Genomic DNA, 19,861 nt, shown 5'->3' with positions numbered 1-19,861 from the left:
CGGCCGCGCTGGTCTCGCGCTAACTCTCGCGGCGCTCGTCCCGGGCTCGCGGCGGATCCCGCGTTCGACCCGGCTCCGCGGCGGCCTGGACAATGGTACCTCAGAGGAGGGGCGCTCCCAAGGCGCCCGAGGGCAACCGGGCAGCTGACCGCCGGCGCCCGAGCAGGTACTGGGCAGCTCCGGGAGCGCGCGGACGGCGGCGTGGGCGGGGCCTGGTCGAGGGGGGAGGGGCCTGGTCTGGAGGGGCGGGGGCGTGGTGTGGCGGGGCTGGGGGCGTGGCCCGGCCAGGAAAGGCTGGACCTAGCGTGGGCGGGGCCTTTCCCGGGACGGGCCTGCAGTGTGGGTGTGGCCTGGCCTCGAGGGGCGTGGTGTATGCTTGGGCGAATCGGGCTCTAGAGGGGTGTGGTCTGTCTGGAGAGCGTGGCCTGAAGAATCCCGCGAGGCCCGCGCCAGGAGGGTCGGGGCTGGGTGGGGGGCGGCCCAGGACGGGGCAGACCGTCGGGAATCTTTTCTGACCTCTCTCACCCATGTGTACCAGGGGGGCCTGATGAATGAAAAAGTGATCTCATCACGTAGCCTTCGAGGGGATTCTACCTGAAGCTTTAAGAGCCAGGGGTGTATTTTAATCATTCCAGGATAAATTGTCGTTGTGCTTGCCCCATGGGCCATGGACCTTGCTCCAAATCCCCTTCTGTTTTGGCAAGATTCTAGGGGTGCAGCTTGAGCGAGCTTACCCTGAACAGGGGTGCTTATTTTGAGGAGACCTCCAGGGGAGTGTTGCATCCGAATCTGGCCCAGGAGGCTGTTTTTTCCCCTCTTGTCTCTGTCCCTTCCTCTCTGTCCCTTTCTGTCTCAGCAGCCGGGCTGTTCCAGGCGAAGGTGTCACCCACAGCTTTGCACCTTCAGTTAGGGTTCCAGCCCCTGCTGCTGAGATGGGCGGGCAGTCTCCCTGCCCCATTCGGAATTGGGGAAGAGAAATGATGGGGCCACCGGAGTGAGGTGTCCACCCTGGTCTAATTAGAGGAGACCAGGTGGGCTGGAGGCTAGACAGCAGTTCTAGGAGTGGGGGTGGGGGTCTTTGTGTTCTGGGCACCTATGCTCCCTGTTTAAAATGATCATGTATTCACCCAACCTAGTCTGAGTGAGCTGTGCCCACCTTGGGATTTATTTAATCGGAATTTGTGTGTTATATATATAGCAATTTGCAGTGTGGAGAAACATAGAAAAATAGAAGGCAGGCTATCTGCTTTTAATCATATACTTGAAGACATGAGGTGCACCTCCTGAAAGGATGCCTGGATCTCTTTTCTCATTTCTGCCAGTGCTTCAAGCCCTTCACATTTTTCTTAGATAACAGAGTGCACGGCTACTCAGTTACACACACGTGAAAACACACGTGCATGTACACAGACACACATATGCATGGTTATATACCACCCAAACACACATAGACACACATGTGCACACACACACAGACATGCCTACAACTTCTGCACAGGCAGTGTGAATCCCACAATTAACCCGGGTGGTACAGAAAGTGTCTTACTGGTGAATCATTTCTGTTGTACTTGTATTCTCTTTGTGGCTGGCTGGTGGTTTTAGTGAAGTGGGCTTGACTCATGCTTAACTTACTTCACATTGTGTGTGTGTGTGCACGCACACATGCACAGGCATGTGCACTGGGACCATATGCCTGGGGTTGTGGCAGTCATTTTTGGATGCAGGCAACGTGATCGGTGCCACAGACTCTGCCAGGACCTCACAGACAGGTTCTCCATGGGCCTGGCCAGGCTGGGAGGAACACCAACAGGCAGTTCATCTTGTTGCCCTTGGGAGCAAGTGAGCCCTGTCTGGTCATATGGGGTGAGGGGCACGTTCCCCACCACATCCTCCCATGCTGGCGCGTGCCTCTGGATTGATTGAGAGTAGCTCTAACAGCAGCCAGCATGGGAACAGTTTAAGGCTGTAACTAAGGGTGGGTGTGGTCTCTGGTCATTGTGGTCTCTGGTCATTGTGGTCTGCATTTTCAGCACATGCAGGTGCATTTGGGTGACCACAGCTGTTTTCTGTTCTCAGCACCAAGAGTGTCCGGGCGCCTCGGGATGTGTGGAAGAAGTGGCTGAGAGTTGCCGTCCTGGGGGCCTGCACCACGTTCGTTGCGCTCCTGCTCTGGGGCAGTCTGGGGGGTGATGACAGCATCACTGAGGTCCTAGCTCATCGAAGTGAGGTCCTGCCAGGCAGGTTCATTGAGGTTCCCTGCTCCGAGGACTATGACAGTCACCGAAGGTTTGAAGGTACATGATGCCGAGGTGATCCGGGAAAGAGCAGCATGTTAACATGGAATTCAGTGTGTTCAAAATGCGTCTTTTTTTGCTACAATGAATTGATGGGAATCAGGTTGAAAGTAGTGTGGAGGTGGCGTTGGGCAGGTGACCTTCCTCACCCCCCGCTGCTGCCCCCCCGTCCCCCGCCCCCGGTTGGTTAGCCCACACATGGACCCGGAAGTGTGGGTGTTTCAGGCCCTGCCTGTGCAGGGGCAGGCCCACTGGTCACTGCCCAGGCCTCATTGCCCAGGCCGTGGCCAGTGTTTCACTGAGGTCCCCCACACTGTGGGTGCCATCTGATGGAAGAGGCGGTTTGCCTGGAAGGATGTAACAGAACTGGGATGATAGTAATGAGCAAGTGGAACCCAGAAAAGGCATTTTCTGTCTTAGGGTGTTGTAACTGCAGAAGATGTTGCAACAGGGAACGTAGATACCAGAGGCCCTTCCCCCATGTCGTGTGCCCCATCCCAACGCCTGACTCCTCTGCTCGAGGGCAGCAGTTTTAAAAACCTAACCAGAGTGACTGGGTTTTAAAGACAAAATTCAGTTTATTTTTCTCTTCAGAGCAATGCTTTGGACTTGAACCAAGAAAATATTGCTAAATCCTTCCACCAAGGGGCGCCATTGTGATGCACACAAGCTGGGTTTAGACGAAGGGAGGCAAAGACGCGCCCAGGGAATGGGGGCTGCCTTTCCCTTCAGGGGGTCAGGAAAGTGGATAGGTTCTGTTGTGGGCATGCTCTCTCTGTCTTGGTCAGCTTTTTCACTCTAAAGTCACAGCTTTTGAGAACGTATTTTTCCTACCCATTTAATAATTTATCAACATTAAAAACAGTTGGAATGAGGTAGAGGGGGAGTTAGTGGAGACGGGTATGGGTTTTCAGTTGGGAAGATGAGAATGTTCTGGAGATAATGATGGGGATGGTTGTACAACAACGTGATCATAGTTAACGCCTCTGAACTGTACACTTTAAAATGGTTAAAATGGTAAATTTGGGGTTATATATATTTTACCAAAAAAAAAAAAAAATGGTGGAGTGTGCATTAAAGCCTCTGGACTCCCCATCCCTCGCCCCTCTCTCCTCCTGTAGCTGACAGGGGCTCCGCCTGCCCTGGGCCTGTGTGTCTGGGTGGTGTGTGTGCGTGTTTGCAGCGTGTGCACTCGTGTATGTGCACTGACATTGTCAGCCACTCACAACTCACTTTCTCACCAAATTATGCTTTTGATGCTCATTCACGTTGAGCCTATTGTGTCGCTGCTGGATTGTCTTCTTGAACTTCTGTCTCGCCGTCCCCAGTTACTGGGAACGGCGAGGCAGGGTCCCCACTGAGACTCTGGGTCTGGTGGCCGCTTCGCCGCCAGAGGTGTTTGAGGCGATGTCACTTGGTGCTTTTGTTGCCCCTGCATCTTCCTGGTGAAACTGTTCCTGTTATCAATCTTTTCCCCTCTCACAATTCTTTTGTGTTAAAATGTATTTGTTGATATGATGTCGCTCCCCAAGCTGTCTTTTGGTTATCGTTGTTTTTGCTTTTACCTTCAACTTTTATAAAAAGCATTTTTGTGTCTTAATAAAAACACCTATATTAATATATTGTATTTAGCTCTGTGGAACTGAGGCACCCCTCCCCTAATGACCCCCACGTAGAAGTTTATTTTTCCCACATGATGAGACCCAGAAAAAGGCACCCCAGGCCAGCCTGGCTCCCTGTAAGCGCCCCAGGCCGAGCGCCCCAGCTCTGCCACTCAGCATGTGGCTCACATGGTCCCAGGACAATCGCTCCACCTCCAGGCATGTTCCAGGCAGGAAGAGAGAAAGGAGGATGAAAGCTAAAGGTCAGCCAGCCCAGTGTGTCCTGAGAGTGTCCCAAGGCCAGGGGGTGGCCATGAGGGTGTCTCATCGGCCAGGACATATCCTAGGGCCCACCCAGTGCAAGGCAGCCAGCCTGCCCTTGGCGCCAGGATACCAGGGGCTTGCTAAGCTTGTCCATCTCTGGTGCTCTGCCTCATCCTGGCCCCATCTACCTGACCCTGGCCCTTTCCACCCTGACCCTGGCCTTGTCCACCCCAACCCAGTGGCAACCCTGGCCACTTTAACCCTGGTCCTGTCCACCCTGGCCCTGGCCGTGTCCACCCTGGCCCTGTGCTCCCGACCCTGGCCACTTTCACCCCGACCCTGGCCCCATCCAAGCTCCCCCATCCTCCTCCCTCTAAGCAGCTCAGTCCTGGGTGCAGAGGCAGGAGGAAGCAGGGTAGAGTGTGTGGTGACCACCTTGGGGCAGCTTTGCCAGGCCCTGCAGAAGGACAGTGACTACAGTTGCAAGCACAGCTTTGGTCATCCAGGAGGCACTAGCCAACGGGTCTGGATCTGTGGTCAGTGATGGTTCTAGAATACCGTGGATGCCGCCTCTGGGCTGTTTTCTCAAGGGTGGGCAGAGTGTCAGCTGCTTCAGGAGTGACCCACCTGGTGTGGCGCTGCCAGGACCCACCCCCTTCTGGTGAGATGTGTGCGCTGCAGGGGGTCTGCTTGTACTGGAAAGTCACCGTTGCTTCTCTGAAATTCACATCTGACCGAGTGGCCTATATTTTATTTGCCAAACCTGCCCCCCTAATCCCATGGAAGGCAAGGCCCCATCCCACAAAATTCCGTTGTCCCTGGGGAGGGCCGCCCACAGGTGAGTCCTTGACAGCAGCGGGCAGCTCTTTAGTCGGGGTTCAGCGGGGTTGGTGTCTCATCCCAGCTCAACTCTCTCCAGGCTGCTCCCCGAGGAAATGTGGCCGGGGCGTCAGCGATGCCATCATCACCAGGGATGAAGCCCGAAGGATTCGCAGGTACACGTGTCTCTGAGTTTCTGTCCTGAACGAGCAGGAGAGTGGGGCTGTGGGTGAAGCACAGGGAATTACTACTAAAAGGATGATTTAAAGAAATTCATTAGAATTCCCTAACAATTCCCCTTTGCACTTCCAAGGCAAAGAGGGGCTTTTCTGATTTCCAGGAGGAGAGGCTGTTGTCATCAGTGATGTGGTTGCTGACGGAACCTTCCAGAGGCCTGGGCCCTCTCCAGAGGCAGCAGTTCTGGCCTAGTGGGGAGGTTGGGGGGATGCTGTCCCGTCAGCCATTGAGGGGCCCAGCAGGTGCCTGTGTAAAGACAGTGTGTTCACCCAGCAGCCCCAGGCGGTCACTAGACTATTTTCGTCTCCTCTCCAAAACTGGTTGGGATAGCCCTTCTGCCTCCTAGCCGTGACTCATGACAGGGCAGGAAGTCTTACTCAGAAGTAGTTGGCACTGGATTCTTCCTTATTGTCTTTTAAAAACAAGATCTTGAAGCTCTGATTTTCCAACAAGGAGTTCAGACCCAAGCATGTGCCCAGTGGAGCAGCGTCTGGTCCGCATGCCGAGCTGTGTCTTGAGGGGAGATGTTCCTCCTGTTTCTAGATAACATTGTAGAGGCTGGTTGGGTGGGGAGGGTCCCTGGTGTGAGGGATGGATCCAGCCCCCAGTCAGTTTCCCGGGCGGCCATGAAACATCTGTCAAAGGCACCAGAAGCCCCTGCATCTTTGGTGACGTGGGTGGTCCTGTGAGCTCCAGCACAGGCCACCATGTGGCCACTGCCTCCTGAGCTGGTGATTACAAAGGCTGCCCCCGCAGCCTGTGATGACAGGAGAGGGACCTTCCAGTCCAGAGGAACCCATTCAACTCAGCACCAGGTCTCTGAGCTAAAGATGGAAACTAAGCCCACTTGTCCCCAAGCTATGTCATACGTGGTTAAGGAGATGGTGACAAAATATTAACATTTACTCACTTAGCTTGAAAGTCAAGTCCTTTGGTCCAAATGTGATTTTGTCATAAACATTAAGCAGTCTGTTAACGTTGTGCTAGTTGTGCTGGTTGATATGTGTCTAGATGTATCATAGATGATGCTGTTAACTGAGTTCTGATTTAAGACGGTCTTCCCCACAGCATAGCTGAGAAGGGGCTGTCCCTGGGAGGATCGGACGGAGGGGTGAGTTGTGTGCCGTTCCTGCTTCGGTTTTCTTTTTACCCCTTTAACTTTGCTCTCCCTCCGAGGGGAAGGCGAGGGCACCGGGTGTTCAGGCCCTGCTCCTGGGAATGAAGTACCCCCTCCCTTCACAGGAGGGCTGCCTCGGATCACATCTTTGTGTCAGGCACCCTGGCTGGGGGCAGTGGGGGGAGGTCGTAGGCAGTGAATGAACAGAGCAGGTGACGAGCAGGGGCCCACTGAGGAGGGTGACGGCCCTGGGAATGGGAGAGCCAGCACACGCAGGAGGAGCTGGTGGGAAACAGTGAGGACCATGCAAGGTGGAGGAGGCTCCCACAGGTGCTGCATGGGGACTGTCATCCACCAGGCGAGACTGCAGGGGGTCTAACAGTGGCCCCTGAAAGATGCATCCACCCAGAACTGTAAATGGGACCTTACCTGGGAAAAGGGTCTTTGCAGATGTCATTAAGTTACGGGTCTCAAGATGAGATCTTCCTGGATTACCAGGATGGACCCTAAATCCAATGACAAGAGTCCTTGTAAGAGGAAGGCAGAGGGAGATTTGAGAGTGAAGAGGAGGCCGTGTGAAGATGGAGGCAGAGGTGGAGTGATGTGGCTCAAACCAAGGGACCCCTGGGACCACCAGAAGTCCAAAGATTCAAGGAAGGATCCTCCCCTGGCGCCTTTGGAAGGAGCGGGGCCCTGTCGACACCTTGATCTCGGCCTTCTGGCCTCCAGAGCTTGAGAGGATGAATTCCTGCTGTTTTAAGCCTACTGTTTACGGCAACCATGGGGAGCTCGGACAGGCCAATGCAGCTCTGCATCTCATCCGCTTCCTGGGCAGGCTTAGGAGTCCACCCCTGCGAGCACCTTACGTTGGCCGGAGTTCTCGTGTGGTCCCAAATGGGGATCTCCTCACCTGGCATGTGGGCCCGTAGGAAGATCCACTCTCCTCTGCATAGTTTGGTGATTATCTTCATGAGTCTTTTATTCTGCAGGCTCTTTCCTCTTGAGATCTGAAAATTAAGCTTCTCCTTTTATTTTGGTTCAGTTCAGGGGAATATTTATTAAAAACCTATTCGTGCGTGGACTCATCTTTTGCCCGGCGCTCAGCATTTACTCGGGAAGTTGTCTTGCAATGAATCATCCAGGTTTGATACCTTTAAGTGCAGTTAACGTTTTTAAAGCCCAAATTGTGTTCAGACGAACCCCTGGGCTGATCGCTGCATCCATGAGAAAAGACACCCAGACAGGGTAGAGGTGGTCCGTGCTGGCGCCCACTCCCCTCTCAAGACGTGGGAAGGCCCCCCGGAGGCAGGGTGGGCAGGGGTGGAAAACACTGGCTGTTCATTAAAGGGTTATGACCCAGCGATTCCACTCCTGGGCATTTACCCAGGAGAATGAGAGCATCTCCCACGATGAAATGCTGTCCCAGTGTCACAGCCACTTCATTTACAACAGCCCTAAGCTGGAAACAGCCCACGTGTCCATCTCCAGGTGAATGGACCAACAACTGACTCCTCCCCAAACGATGGGTGCCCCTTGGCCATGAGACAGTGGGCGGCGGGTACTGCACCGACGTGAGGGAGTCACAGGGAGGCAATGCTGAGTGAAAGGAGCCAGGCCAAGAGCGAAGTGCACCTTCGTGACTCCAGGGCCTCAGGTTCTAGAAAGTAACCAGCTGCTGTGGCAGAAGGCACCTGGGGAGGGGCAGGAGGGAGGGGTTGCAAAGGGTGCAAGGAAATTTGAGGTGATGGATGTGTTTCCTATCCTGGTAGTGATGGTGGTTTCACTGGTGCATGCCAGCATCAAAACTTACCAAACTGAACACTTTAACCAGGAGCAGGTCATTGTGTGTTGGTTATACCACAGCAAAGCTGGGGGAAGGGCTTGTTCTTAGACCCATGGAGGAACTGTATCTGTGGACTGTTTTCAGAATTTTAGACCAGAGAGTCTCCATTCTTAGGGCAGGAGAGAAATATCCGCCGTCACACACCTTTGTCCAAACGTCTTGACACCCAGCCCGTGTGCATCGTCGCCCTGACCCGGGTGTGCAAAGATGGGTCTCAGGAACACGTGTTTAACGTTGGTGGCTTTTAGAGCTCAGTCGCCTGCCAGGCAGCCCTCACGCCGCCCTGCCAACGTCTTTTCCAGGCGTCTATCCTGGACCTGCACTCGGGGGCCTTGTCTGTCGGGAAGCACTTTGTGAACCTGTACAGGTGAGAACCCCGGGGTCGGGGGTGGGGTGGGGTCTCTGCTCGTTTCTTAGCTGGAGACACCTGAGTGAGGCTTGCGTGTATGGATCAGAGCGGCTTCAAGTCTTGGGTAAACTGCGACGTTTGCCGTCGGGCCGAGGCCAGATGAGGACTGGAAGGTGCAGCTCTTCCGAAGGGCGGGATCCTTGCCAGCTAGCTTCAGGGAACAGCTTAGTTAGGAATGGACCAAGGGGTGGGGTTGGAGGGAGAGGTGGGAGAGGTGAGCGGCAGGCCAGGCTCCTGAGAGCTGCCTCCTGAGAAGCTTTGATCCTCCCCGAGGGCCAGGAGAAGCAAGAGATTCCCCCAACCTTGATAAATGTCACCCCACCTGCCAGGTCCCTCCCTCCCACCCTCCTCCCTTTTATCACACAGTTATCACTGTAGAAGGAGCAGCTCCAAGATAATAAGGACCAGCTGGTTTTCAGGGACTTGCTGGTTAACTGAAGGAAAGGCTGAATTTAAAGGAAATAAGGAAACATTAATAAAACATCACATTTGTCAATACTCATTTTTTCACAGATACTTTGGGGATAAAATACAAACTATCTTCTCAGAAGAGGACTTCCAGTTGTACCGGTGAGGGAAGGAATGCCCAGGTCAGGAAGGAGGAAGGTGGCGGCAGGGCTGGGAGTGCTGGGGTCAGTCCTGCAGAGAACTGGCCCTCAGGTTCCTGGGTGTGCACGTGATACCCTGTCCCACGTGTGCGGACCTGTGTGTGCATCTGTTCACCTTTCACCTTTGCCAGCCCTTGTCTTTCTGTAGTGTTACCGAACCCAGGTCCAGCTGCTCGCTGCTCGAAAGCCAATTCTTGAGAGACAAGTGTTGGTGGGGAAGGAAAGGTTGCTTTATTTCAGGGGCCAGCAACCGGGGGAGAGGGTGGACTCCTGTCTGAGAACCAACTCCTGATTGCTGCTCAGGGGACAGGGGCTTTTAAAGGGGAGTTTCAGGGTTATATAGGCAGAGAGAGGGAGCAGAACAGCATAGTCAGTTCTGACAGTCAGCTTGAAACCAGTAATGTGGTCTGACCAGCGTCATCTTGGTTAAGTACAGTTAATCTTTAGTTCCAGGGTTTGTTCCCATTTCTCTGAGGCCAGTTCTCGGAATTGTGTGAAGTGGAGTAGCTTATGTCGTGGCTTCAATTTGGTCATCATGTAGTCATCCTCCTTCAACCTGGTGGGGGCTTCAGTATCTGCAAAACAGCTCACAGGATATGGCTCAGAATATTATCTATAGCCCTTGAGGGGGAACTAAAGGTCCTTGACTTTGCTTAATGACTAAACTATTATTATTTGGTCTCATTTGACTGTTTTCCTTTGTTTCTGCATTTTCTCACTTCTCTGATTAAACTTATTCTTTGGCTAAAGTGTTTCCACAGACAAAAGGCAGGCTGAGAACATGGGGGTTGGGGGCAAGGACCAGAGGGTCCTGCTCCGTTTCAGTGTCACATGGTGCGGGCCCTATGGGCCCGGGGAGAATTCTTTCCTGTGTGGCTGACACCTGTGTCGTCTCGGCAGGGACCTGCGGCAGAAGGTCCAGCTGGCAATCGCCCAGGCATTTGGCATCAGCGCGTCCTTGTTGCACCTGACGAAGCCCACCTTCTTCTCCCGCATCAACAGCACGGCGGCCCGCACGGCTCATGACGAGTACTGGCACGCGCACGTGGACAAGGTGAGTGAACCTGGGGCTTGTCCACCACGGCCCAAGCTGGGTGCTGTCTGTTCACGTGGTCAGGGTTTTAGAAGTTTCCTCTCTCACTGATGAGGTCGAGGAGATAAGATTTGTTTCTCGTGTGATGAGGTGACAGAAGACTGTGAAAAGCACGTTACAGAACAGTGAGGGCCTGATGGGGACCATCCTTTGCTACTTGTTCCCACACGCAGAGCTGTCTCCACCTGAGCTTCGTCGGATGTAACCTGACCCGGCCTTGATTGACCTGGCCTTTCTGTCGTGTGGTCTCTCCTCGGGCCTGCGTCCCGCACCCTGCCCAGGAGGCCCCCTTCTTCCCACTTTTCACCTTTCCTTGGGAAGATTTCTCGACCACTCCAGATTCTGCAGATTCCCCTTTCTTGATCTCCTGCTGTTCCCTAGACACAGTGGCGCCTAATCAGTCTGCGGTCCTGGTCAGCCACAGCTGAAGCCCTCTCCCGCCTGCATCGCAGCCACTGCCCCGCCCCACTCAGCCAGCACACGCAGCGTGGCGCCAGGGGACGGTTGGCCACGGAAACGTCTGAGGGCTGTTGGCGGTCACCCCAGCCGCGGGTGTGCTCAGGTGGCCCAGATAATCTCTGTGTCGCTTGACCCTGGAACACAGGAAGCGAAGTGAAAAGTAAGCAGAGGGTTTGGGCAGAAGCTCGCAGGTTGGGCTTCTGCCTGAAGTTCAGTCAGATACGCATGTGTTTATTTCATCTCGACTGTCTGAGCTCAGTGGAGGAGGGGAGCACGTAAGTGTGGTTAGTGAGATTGAGGAACCCAGTATTTAATTAAATTAACTTAAATTGAAGTAGCTTTATGTGGCCAGTGGCTTGTCTGAGCCAGTGCAGCTTGGAGGGCTCGATGGAACTCGGGTTGGAAGTGTGGGCTTCACCCTAAGGGGGAGTACAGTGTCTGCTCGTTCTCTTCCCATGGGCTTAAGGTTGATCAGTGGGTTCGGTCTGATCCATCCACGATCAAGCCTCCTGTCCACCCTCACTTCATGGCTCTGGCAGCCATTGACCCATTGATAACCATTGCCCAGGTGCATTATTTCATTAGGGGACCAGGACTGAGACCTTCAGTATAAGATCATCGTAGATATTGCAGAGGGAAAAACAGGGTTTTATGGGGTTGAGGGCAAAGACGACGTGTGTGGAGGACAGACAGGTTCGCACAGCAAGGAGCCTCATGCGTGGGACGGAGTCCGGAGAATTTCCCTGCAACGAAGGAAGAGCAGCCCTCCATGTACCGGGAAGTGTGGGTTCAGGAAAGACAACACTGAACGTAGCCTGGTTTGGTGATCCAGCTTCAAAGGAAGAAAGATAAGGAAGAAATTCTTCAGGCAGAGAAAACGAGTCAACAGTGACAAGTGGGGTAGCCTCAGACATCTCAGAGCCAGGAGACCTTGGGACAGGGTCTACAGGACCAGGGTGGCTATAACAGCCAAGGGGTCACTCACGCATGGACACAGCAAAAAGACGTACTCGCACAAGGGGACCCCATGCATCTGCTCCTTCCCTTGAAGCTCTCCAGCCTCTAGCTCAGGACAGCTCAGGCCCCGCTGGCCTCTGCCATCCCATCACCTGCCATTACCTGCCTCCTTCCCAGGTCACTGTGTTCATGTGGGTTTGGGGTGGTTCCTTTGCAGAATCTGAGCTGGGTGGGTAGGAGAGGGTCAGGCTCCTGGACACCCCCCGCCCCCGGGTCTCTTTTATGTTTTATGCAGGTAGTGGACATGAGGTTCACTGCTGAAGCGATTCAGAAGCACTGCCCTGGGCTGTTCTCAGGTTTAGGTCACTTTGATGTTTGTTTGGTGCCCTGATGCTGGATAAGGGGCCCCTAAGTGGGGTCTTGGTGGGGGAGGTGGAGGGAGCTCAGGTCTGTGTAGAAAGTCCAGTCCCACAGATGGCATGGTACTGAGTTCATGAGAAGGTGACAGGGACTCAGTCACCTTGGCAGGCTTGCTGCCTCTCCCTCCTGGTCAGCCCACCCTCTCTCAGGAGATGACCACTGTCACGGTGATGGTGGTCTAGCTGGTTGCAGGGGGAGCAGGGCTTTTGGACTTTTTGAGCCTTGATCAAATGTGTTATGGATATTGACCTGGGGCTTCTGTGTACCGCTCCCATGGTGCCTACAGGCGTCAGTAAAATCATTTAAGAATCTATTCCTAAACACAGGAGCCTTGGGCTGTGCGATAGGGCACTGGTAGGATGACTTTGGGCTGCTGTCCTCGGACTCTTTCATTCTTCCTTATCTCTTACCCCAGTCTTACTAATTGAATGATTCCTCAGGCTGGGAGCTGTTATCATGTGATTAAAATTCCTTGTACATGCAAGTCACTATCTTTGCGTGGAAAAAAAAAAAATAGCCTATCTCACTGATTCCCTCTAATAAGTAGGTGCTAATTTGTATGAGTTCTTATGTCCTTGGAAACAACACCTGCTTCACATATTACAGACAGCAAACTCCTCTATCTCACATTGAAATCAAGCTCTTCATGTGGCACCCCTTACCTATAGTAAGTCCTGAAGATCCACAGATGGGACAACTATCCGGCCACCTCCCGTCCCGGACTTCAAGGGGTCCTTGGGAAACAAATGATAGTGCCTCCTGTTTACATTATATCCAGGCCCAGAGGGTCCACGCTCCTATGAGCCCAGAGCACAGATTTCACCCCCCATCCCCTGCTTTCCACCGCCCATGCCATCTTCCAAAAGAATGTCCACGCAAAGAGGACCAGACAGGAAAGGACAGACAGTGTAGCGTGGGCACTGGGTGGTGGTGGTGGGGAGTTAGTGTTTAATGGGAACAGAGTTTCAGTTTGGGAGGTTGAAGAGTTCTGGCGATGGTCGGCGGGGGTGGGTGCACAGCAGTGTGAATGTGCTTAGTGCCCCTGAGCTGTGCACTCAACGATGGGTAAAGTGGTCAATTGTATGGTTTGTGTATTCTACCACAATTTAAAAGAAAGCTTGGGGTGCCCACATCTGGAGAAGGAGCGGAAGCACCACCTTTGCTCCCTGTGCTGACGCGGGAGGGTCCTATTGGTGGGTGGGTGGGTGGCGTGGCGGCCCTGGGGCTCACGCGTGTGGGCTTCTTGGCGTGGGCTGCGCCTCTGACTGTGTGGGAACCAGGCAGGACCGCACGCCTGTGCTCAGCAGAGGGTTTTCTGTAGTTGGGAGGCAGAGCGAGGCCTGGGTCTGTCCCTCCCTGAGGAGCGTGTCCTCCCACAAGCAGACGGTGACACGCCCTCACGCTCTGCCCCGCAGGTGACCTACGGCTCCTTCGACTACACATCGCTGCTGTACCTCTCCGACTACCTGGATGACTTCGGTGGTGGGCGGTTTGTGTTCATGGAGGAGGGGGCCAACAAGACGGTGGAGCCGAGAGCAGGTAGGACTCATGGGCGGGCGTTTCCCGGGATGCAGCGTTTACGGTGTGTCCAGTGTGTCCATGGAGCACATTCGTCAGAGGAGGAAGTGGGTGTGGCCACGGTCACTGAGTCACTGCAGAGTGAGTTCCCAGAGCCAGCCCCCACTCCATCCCCTGTAGTGACTCAGAAGCTTAAGACAGACGGATGAGGCAGTGATCCTCACCTAATGTTGGTAAACCACACCCGACCTGGTGGTCCCAGAGCTCCCGCTGCCCCCAGCCCAGCTCGGACACTCAGTGCTGCTCAGTGAGCATGTGTGGAGCGAGGAAGCGTCCCCTCTCCTCCCCAGGTTTTGGGGTGGGGAGGGGCGGGGATCCCCCAGGGGCTTCCTGAGGGGCAGCCCAGGCCCCGGCCCAGCCCCAGATGAGACTCAGAGACAGAGCCAGGCCATTTGGCTCCGGCCTGGGCACCTCGACTGTGCAGCACCACTCACCTGCTGCCGTGGCTCACCCGACCCCACTGCGTCACCCTGCTTACTGGGTGTGTAGCTGTGTCCGCTTCCGCCTGGCAGCAGGCAGCTCAAACCAATGAGGCTGTCCACCTGTGTTGGTTTAGAATGTTCCCGTCAGCCATGAGGCGGTCCTGCAAGCCACTGAGTCCAAATGCTCCTTGCAGTGGCGCTGAATCCACGCAGAAGTGGCTTGGACATCAGAAGGTGTAGAAAGGAAGTTAAACAGCTCAGGACTGGCTCTCTTCCCTCAGGGGGTGAGTGCTGGAGAGGGGCAGACCCAGGCGCAGGTCAGTGGGCAGGAGGGGCTCAGAACGCCCTGCAGCTCCAAGGCTTTAATGGACCAAGAGCCAGAGAAGCTGCTGGTGCTAAGGCTGGGGGTCACATGTCACGTGCTTCTGGGAGGTGTCCAGGAATACTTGTGGACTAAGAGGAGAAATGCAGGTGGGTTCCAAAAACGGAGATGACTGTATTTTTGGTTACTAAGTTGCCGAGCTAAATCCTGCTTTAAAGAAGTGGGTGATAATCTAATAGCTGTTTACTGAAGAAAATAAAAAGCCAGAAAGCACTGTTCATGAATGCCGAAAGTTTCACGTTTCTGGGGTTGGGTGGGCCGTCGCCTCCGTGTGAGTGTTACGCCTTGTAGGGTGAGTTACCAGCGCTGGCCTGCTGGTCACTGCGCGGGTGGTGATTTCATGCCAACAGTTTCCTCCTGGTTCTGATGACTGGTGGCCTGCCCTCGGGTTCTTCCTGGTGTTTGTGTCGTGCCCGTCATTGTGTTGATCACTCTGGACTTGGGAGCTGTCAGAATAGGTGTGGGGCTTAACTACTGGTGCATTAAAAAGGAAAGAAGGTCTTAGGCAAGATTGTGAGCCCTTGTGGGCCTTTCCTCAACAAGCTATCACGTTGACGTTGGGTTGGGTCAGCAGATTGCCGTTCCGGGTCAACAGGACGAGAGTCACTAACTCTGTCCCATCTGCACAGACGTCACCGGGAGCCTGGCGTTTGGCGGGGAGCGTGATGCAGCTGCTCTGACAGGCTGTGCCAAAGAGGTTATCATTTTCCCTAGAAGAGTTCATTCTCTCTTATGGAAATTAACAGGAAAATATGCTGAATGTTTTCAGTTTTCCCACTTACTTTCCAGAGCCCTCCGTCCCCTCCTGTGCATCCAGGTTTCCAACAGGTACATTCCCCTTCCGCCTCAGCATTTCTTGGAGAGCAGGTCTGCTGGTGATGGTTTTTCTGAAAATGTCCTTATTTCACCCTTTTTTCTAAAAGATATTTTCACTGGATGTGAAATTCTGGATTGATGGGTTTTTTTCCTTTTTCTTTAAAAGCATCATCCCTTTCCTCTGGCTCCCCTGTTGCTGTCACCGCTGTCACTGCCCCACAGTAGCTGCCTCTTTGCTCTGCCACCTCCAGGATGTTCTCTAATCTCTGGTTTCATCAGTTTGACTATGATGTGCCTCAGTGTGGAGTTGTTTGTATTTATCCCACTTGGAGTATTTATCCTGCTAAGCTTATTGGATTAAAAGTCAAAGTTTCGTCACATTAGGGAAGTGTTGGTCATTATTTCTTCAGATCGCCTTTTCCTGCCCCAGTGTGAACCCCTCCTCTCTCCGAGGCTCCAACGTGAACGGTGGACGGTTTCCTCTTGTCCCACAGGCCACGAGGAGCTTCACTTTTCCTCAGTCCTTTTCTTCTCTGTTCTTTGGTGCCTCTGTTTGCAAAGTGCGCAGAAATGCTGGGGTGTGGGGGGGGCGCCCAGAGACCCCCACTCTTGCTGTAAGTCGGCGACATTTGATAACTGTGTCTGCAGTGGGGTGGCGACAGAGGCGTGCACAGATGGCGTGGATGGGCAGACGGGCCTGGCTACGTGTCTGAGGTCTCAGGTGTGACTAAAAGTGGAAAGACTGAGGGCAAAACGTCCTTTAGCAACGTGAGCCTCAGAAAGTGGCGTGACTCCAGATTGCTCTGGGAAAGAGTGTTTCCTTCAGGTCAGGGGCGGCCTGGCTGGTGCAGAGGAGGGTCTGAGTTCTTGGTGTCCCCGGGCCCCCATGCAGAGGTTTCCGTGTGTCACACGATTTCTTTTGCTCCCTTGTTTCCGGGCAGAGCACGGTTCTCTGTTTACAACCAGAAAGCAGCAGACTCTGGGGTAGACTTTTCTCCTCTCTCAAAGATTTAGCAGTTGAGTTCCTGGCAGTGACCTTCTGAAGAGAAATGAAGTTGTCATGGGACATTTGGGGCAGGGCCGTGTGGCGGTGACGTGGCGCCTACAGGATCCCGGGGCTCCTCCCACACGATTCTGTAACGGTCAACTCGTTTGTCCTAAAAAATCTATGGTGGGTGTATGAGACCAGTTAAATATGGAAGCCCATAAACACGGGGTTCTCTGAACACAGGTGGGTGGAGGACCCCTGCTCCAGGACGCTCGGAAGCCGCCTCCCGAGTCCTGTCTTTAGCTGCCCTGGAGGGAGCTACAGGCGCTGGGTGTCTGTCTCGACACGCCTTCCCTGATCCGTTGCCAAAACATTGTCATCACCTCGCAGGGTTTGGTTTTGTTTCATGTGTGATTAGAAATAAGATCATAAAAAAAAAAAAAAGAAGATCATAAGGTGGGCCCGAGGAGGTCACATGGCTTGTAGAGGCCCCTGGGGGTGGCAGCAGGGCCTCACCCCAAGTCCAGGTTGCCCCACAAAGAGCCCGCGGAGGCTGGGCTGGGTGCTTGGGGTGCCCTTCGTCCTGTGCGAGGGCTCTCCTGCTGGTTTGTCTCCAACCCCCGCCTTCCTGCATCAGCTGTTTCTCCAGCCTGCCCGGTTGGTCGTGTTGCTGCATTGGCCTAAACACAGGTCCTCTGAGGCCCGGCCACACATATGGCCTTGAAGTCATGCTCTGCTCTCCTCTCTCCCAGGTCGGGTGTCCTTCTTCACCTCGGGGTCTGAGAACCTGCACCGGGTGGAGAAGGTTCACTGGGGCACCCGCTACGCCATCACCATCGCCTTCACCTGCGACCCTGACCATGGCATCGCGGACCCAACATTCACATAGCCCCGGGAGGCCTGTCCAGCAGCCCTGCAGGGAAGCAGCCATGCTGGCCACACACCCCTTCCCTCTCGCTCAGCCCATTTCCACTGAACAAGGTGCCTTACGAATCATCCTGAATTTTGATTTGCTAACATTTGATCATTTTTCAACTGTGAGTAAATGGAGGGAACCAGTTTCCCCTCACAGGCATCAGCGTTGGCTTTGCTATGCTGATGTGGGGCCCGGGAGCTGGCAGGGCCAACATGCCCTCCTTTTCTCAGGAAGGGATCCCGTGCCCGGGGTGGAATCCCCGTTTGTCAGCAGACAGAGTGTCATTACCCGGCCACTGGAGACTGACTTAAGTGTGGATGAAGCTGAGTGGGGCCAGCAGCCTCCACTCGGGGAACCAGAATCAGCATTATGGCACCTTGGAGAAGGTTCTGGGGGCAGGCGGCTCTGGGAGCAGCAGCTGGAGGGCTGATACTGCTGGATTCTGGGTGGAGGCGAACATCTGATGTTCTGGTGACTCTGGGCAGAGCCCCCAACACTGCTGGCCACTGAGAGTCACCCTGGCACCATGTTCATGCCAGGCTGGGCTCTGCCCCATCACCAGACAGGGTCCCTGACACAAGGTCCGAGGGTGTTCCCAGCGTGGCCATCCGCAGCTCGCCTGGGGCCTTCTGCCAAGCTGAGGGTCCGTCTGCTCAGGTTCAGGTCTTAGCAACCCTCTTCTCGTCCTGGAGCTGTCCATGCGTTTTACATAAAAGTAACAGGGGAGCCAGGAATAGTAAATAAACTGGTCATGGGGGAAGCCTGGGTAGCGCGGCCCCAAGATAAGGGCAGCATGTCCATCAGTTGGCTTCTGCCAGGGTCGGGCAAGGTCCCAGGGCCGCCCCACAAAGCAACTGGCCTGGGGTTTGGGCATCTTCTGGGAGAACAGCTGATCACCCGCTGTGAGTGCAAAGGGATCCCCAGAAATGGCTCTGGGAGCAGGACTCTCCCGGCCACCCTGACCCAGGAGCCTCAACACTTTCCCCTTCGCCCACCCAGCATGGACCTGTGGACACGGCCACCGCAGCCCCACATGCTCCCCACACTCTGCAGTCACAGGGCTGCTTGGGCTCATACAGAAAGGGGCAGCATTCCTGGACCCTGGGATGAGCCATTTGCGTGGCACCTGAGGAGGCTCCATGAGGGTCTGGAAGCCAGGACCCCTGGGTCTGCCCCTTGGTTTGCCGGGTGTCCCTTCTGCACCGTGGTGATGATATGCGTGTCTCAGGGCTGTAGGGGCCGAGCTTCCACGTGCAGACAGTGGCTTGGGATCTGCTCCCTTTTGGGTCATGGTTGCAGTTTCCAGAAAGGCAGGGCCACCACCCACATGATGGCCTGGATCGTGGTTCCTGTTTTTAAAGGACTTTGGGCAGATCTGGGAAGGATGAAGCCCACGCTCTGGGTGGCGGGCAGGGCTGACCTTAGGGTTGGCGATGCTTTGGGGACACTGTCTCTAGGCTGGACCAGCCGGCCTCAGTCCTGTGCAGGAAAAGCTACCCCTTCCCAACCAGGTTGTCCTCTGGCTTCTCCTGTCTTGGCTTTTCAAAGGTTTGTTGCTCTGGTCTCAGGTTGGGATGCGAATTCCGACAGGAGAGCCCCATGCAGGCCTCACTTGGTTCTGTAACCTTCACGTTACTGAATGACGCCTTACCCTCGGCGTGAGGATGGGCAGACGTTCTCGGGTATTCCACAGCCCACTTGGCCACTCAGTACATTTAAGGAGGGGGCGGTCTGATGGTTTAGTTGTGGTTAAAGTGCTTTGGAAATAAGTAAGTTATTGGTTTTAATTGACATTCTTTGCTACTTTTCCTGTTCATAATCATCACAGAGGTACTTGGACAAAGAAATAAAGATATTTGGGCAAAAGCAAGAATGTCCTTCTTTTTAGAAATTCCCTGGCGGTCCAGTGGTTAGGATTCTGCACTTTCACTGCTGAGGGCATGGGTTCAATCCCTGGTCGGGGAACTAAGATCCCACAAGTCACTCTGCGTGGCAAAAAAAAAAAAAAAAAAAGAATGTCCTTCTTTTAAAATAAGAGAAGATACGTAGCCCATGCCGGTGACCTCCAGACGCGCTCACCTGGGGCCGCATGGGCATCTCCGTCCTACGGGACGGTCCTGACTGAGAGCAGATGTGGTGTGTTCCAGGGAGAAGAGGACGTTCCTGGCACATCCTCTGCTGAGTGATTTATTTCCTAATAAAAGTGTTTAGTCTGAATCAAAGAACACGAGCATTGGTCTCACTGCTGGAAAGAAGGGGTTTCCGCTCTGTCTCTCCTGGTGAGCTGGCCGCCAGGGCCAGGTCTGAGCACGGCTGAGCCTCCGTGAGAGCGGAAGCTGAAACATCAGGTCAGGAGCTGACCCAGTGGGACGGGGTCCGAGCCAGCTGCGAGTTACCTCACCTGCCCCGCGCAGGAGGAAATGGCAGAAGATCACAACGTGCCAGGGAGGGCGTCCAGGGAGGGCATGCAGGGCAGGTGTGGCCCCACCATTTGTGTGGGAGTTGGGCTCGGCCAGTGCAGGGAGGGTGGGGTCCCTGTGTCCACCTTGAGGCTGGGCACCTCCGCTGTGCAGGGCCTCTGCTTTCTCACCGGGTGGGCAGGTGTGGCTGACCTCTCGCCTTGCCTTGGGGTTCCGGG

General features: G+C 54.5%; 1 protein-coding gene across 2 annotated transcripts; it reads left to right on the top strand.

The window, feature by feature from the left end:
* Window positions 1-4: 4 nt before the first annotated feature.
* OGFOD3 (2-oxoglutarate and iron dependent oxygenase domain containing 3) lies at window positions 5-19,078 on the top strand. 2 transcript variants are annotated; one of them, XM_082678141.1, is made up of 9 exons: window positions 5-166; window positions 2,077-2,294; window positions 5,079-5,154; window positions 6,284-6,326; window positions 8,478-8,542; window positions 9,098-9,154; window positions 10,093-10,246; window positions 13,537-13,660; window positions 17,060-19,078. In XM_082678141.1, exons 1-9 carry the CDS (start codon window positions 93-95, stop codon window positions 17,194-17,196), a joined length of 948 nt encoding a protein of 315 aa, XP_082534267.1. In that variant the 5' UTR covers window positions 5-92; the 3' UTR covers window positions 17,197-19,078. The 2 variants fall into 2 exon arrangements, with proteins under 2 accessions (XP_082534267.1, XP_082534266.1); XM_082678140.1 differs by lacking the exon at window positions 17,060-19,078 and having other exon boundaries at window positions 13,537-13,961.
* Window positions 19,079-19,861: the final 783 nt, after the last annotated feature.

This window comes from Grampus griseus (assembly GCF_964374135.1).
Source record: "Grampus griseus genome assembly, chromosome: 20".
NCBI classification, from domain to species: Eukaryota; Metazoa; Chordata; class Mammalia; order Artiodactyla; family Delphinidae; genus Grampus; species Grampus griseus.
The sequence above is the reverse complement of the archived record's forward strand: the minus strand, read 5'-3'. Positions and strand labels throughout refer to the sequence as shown.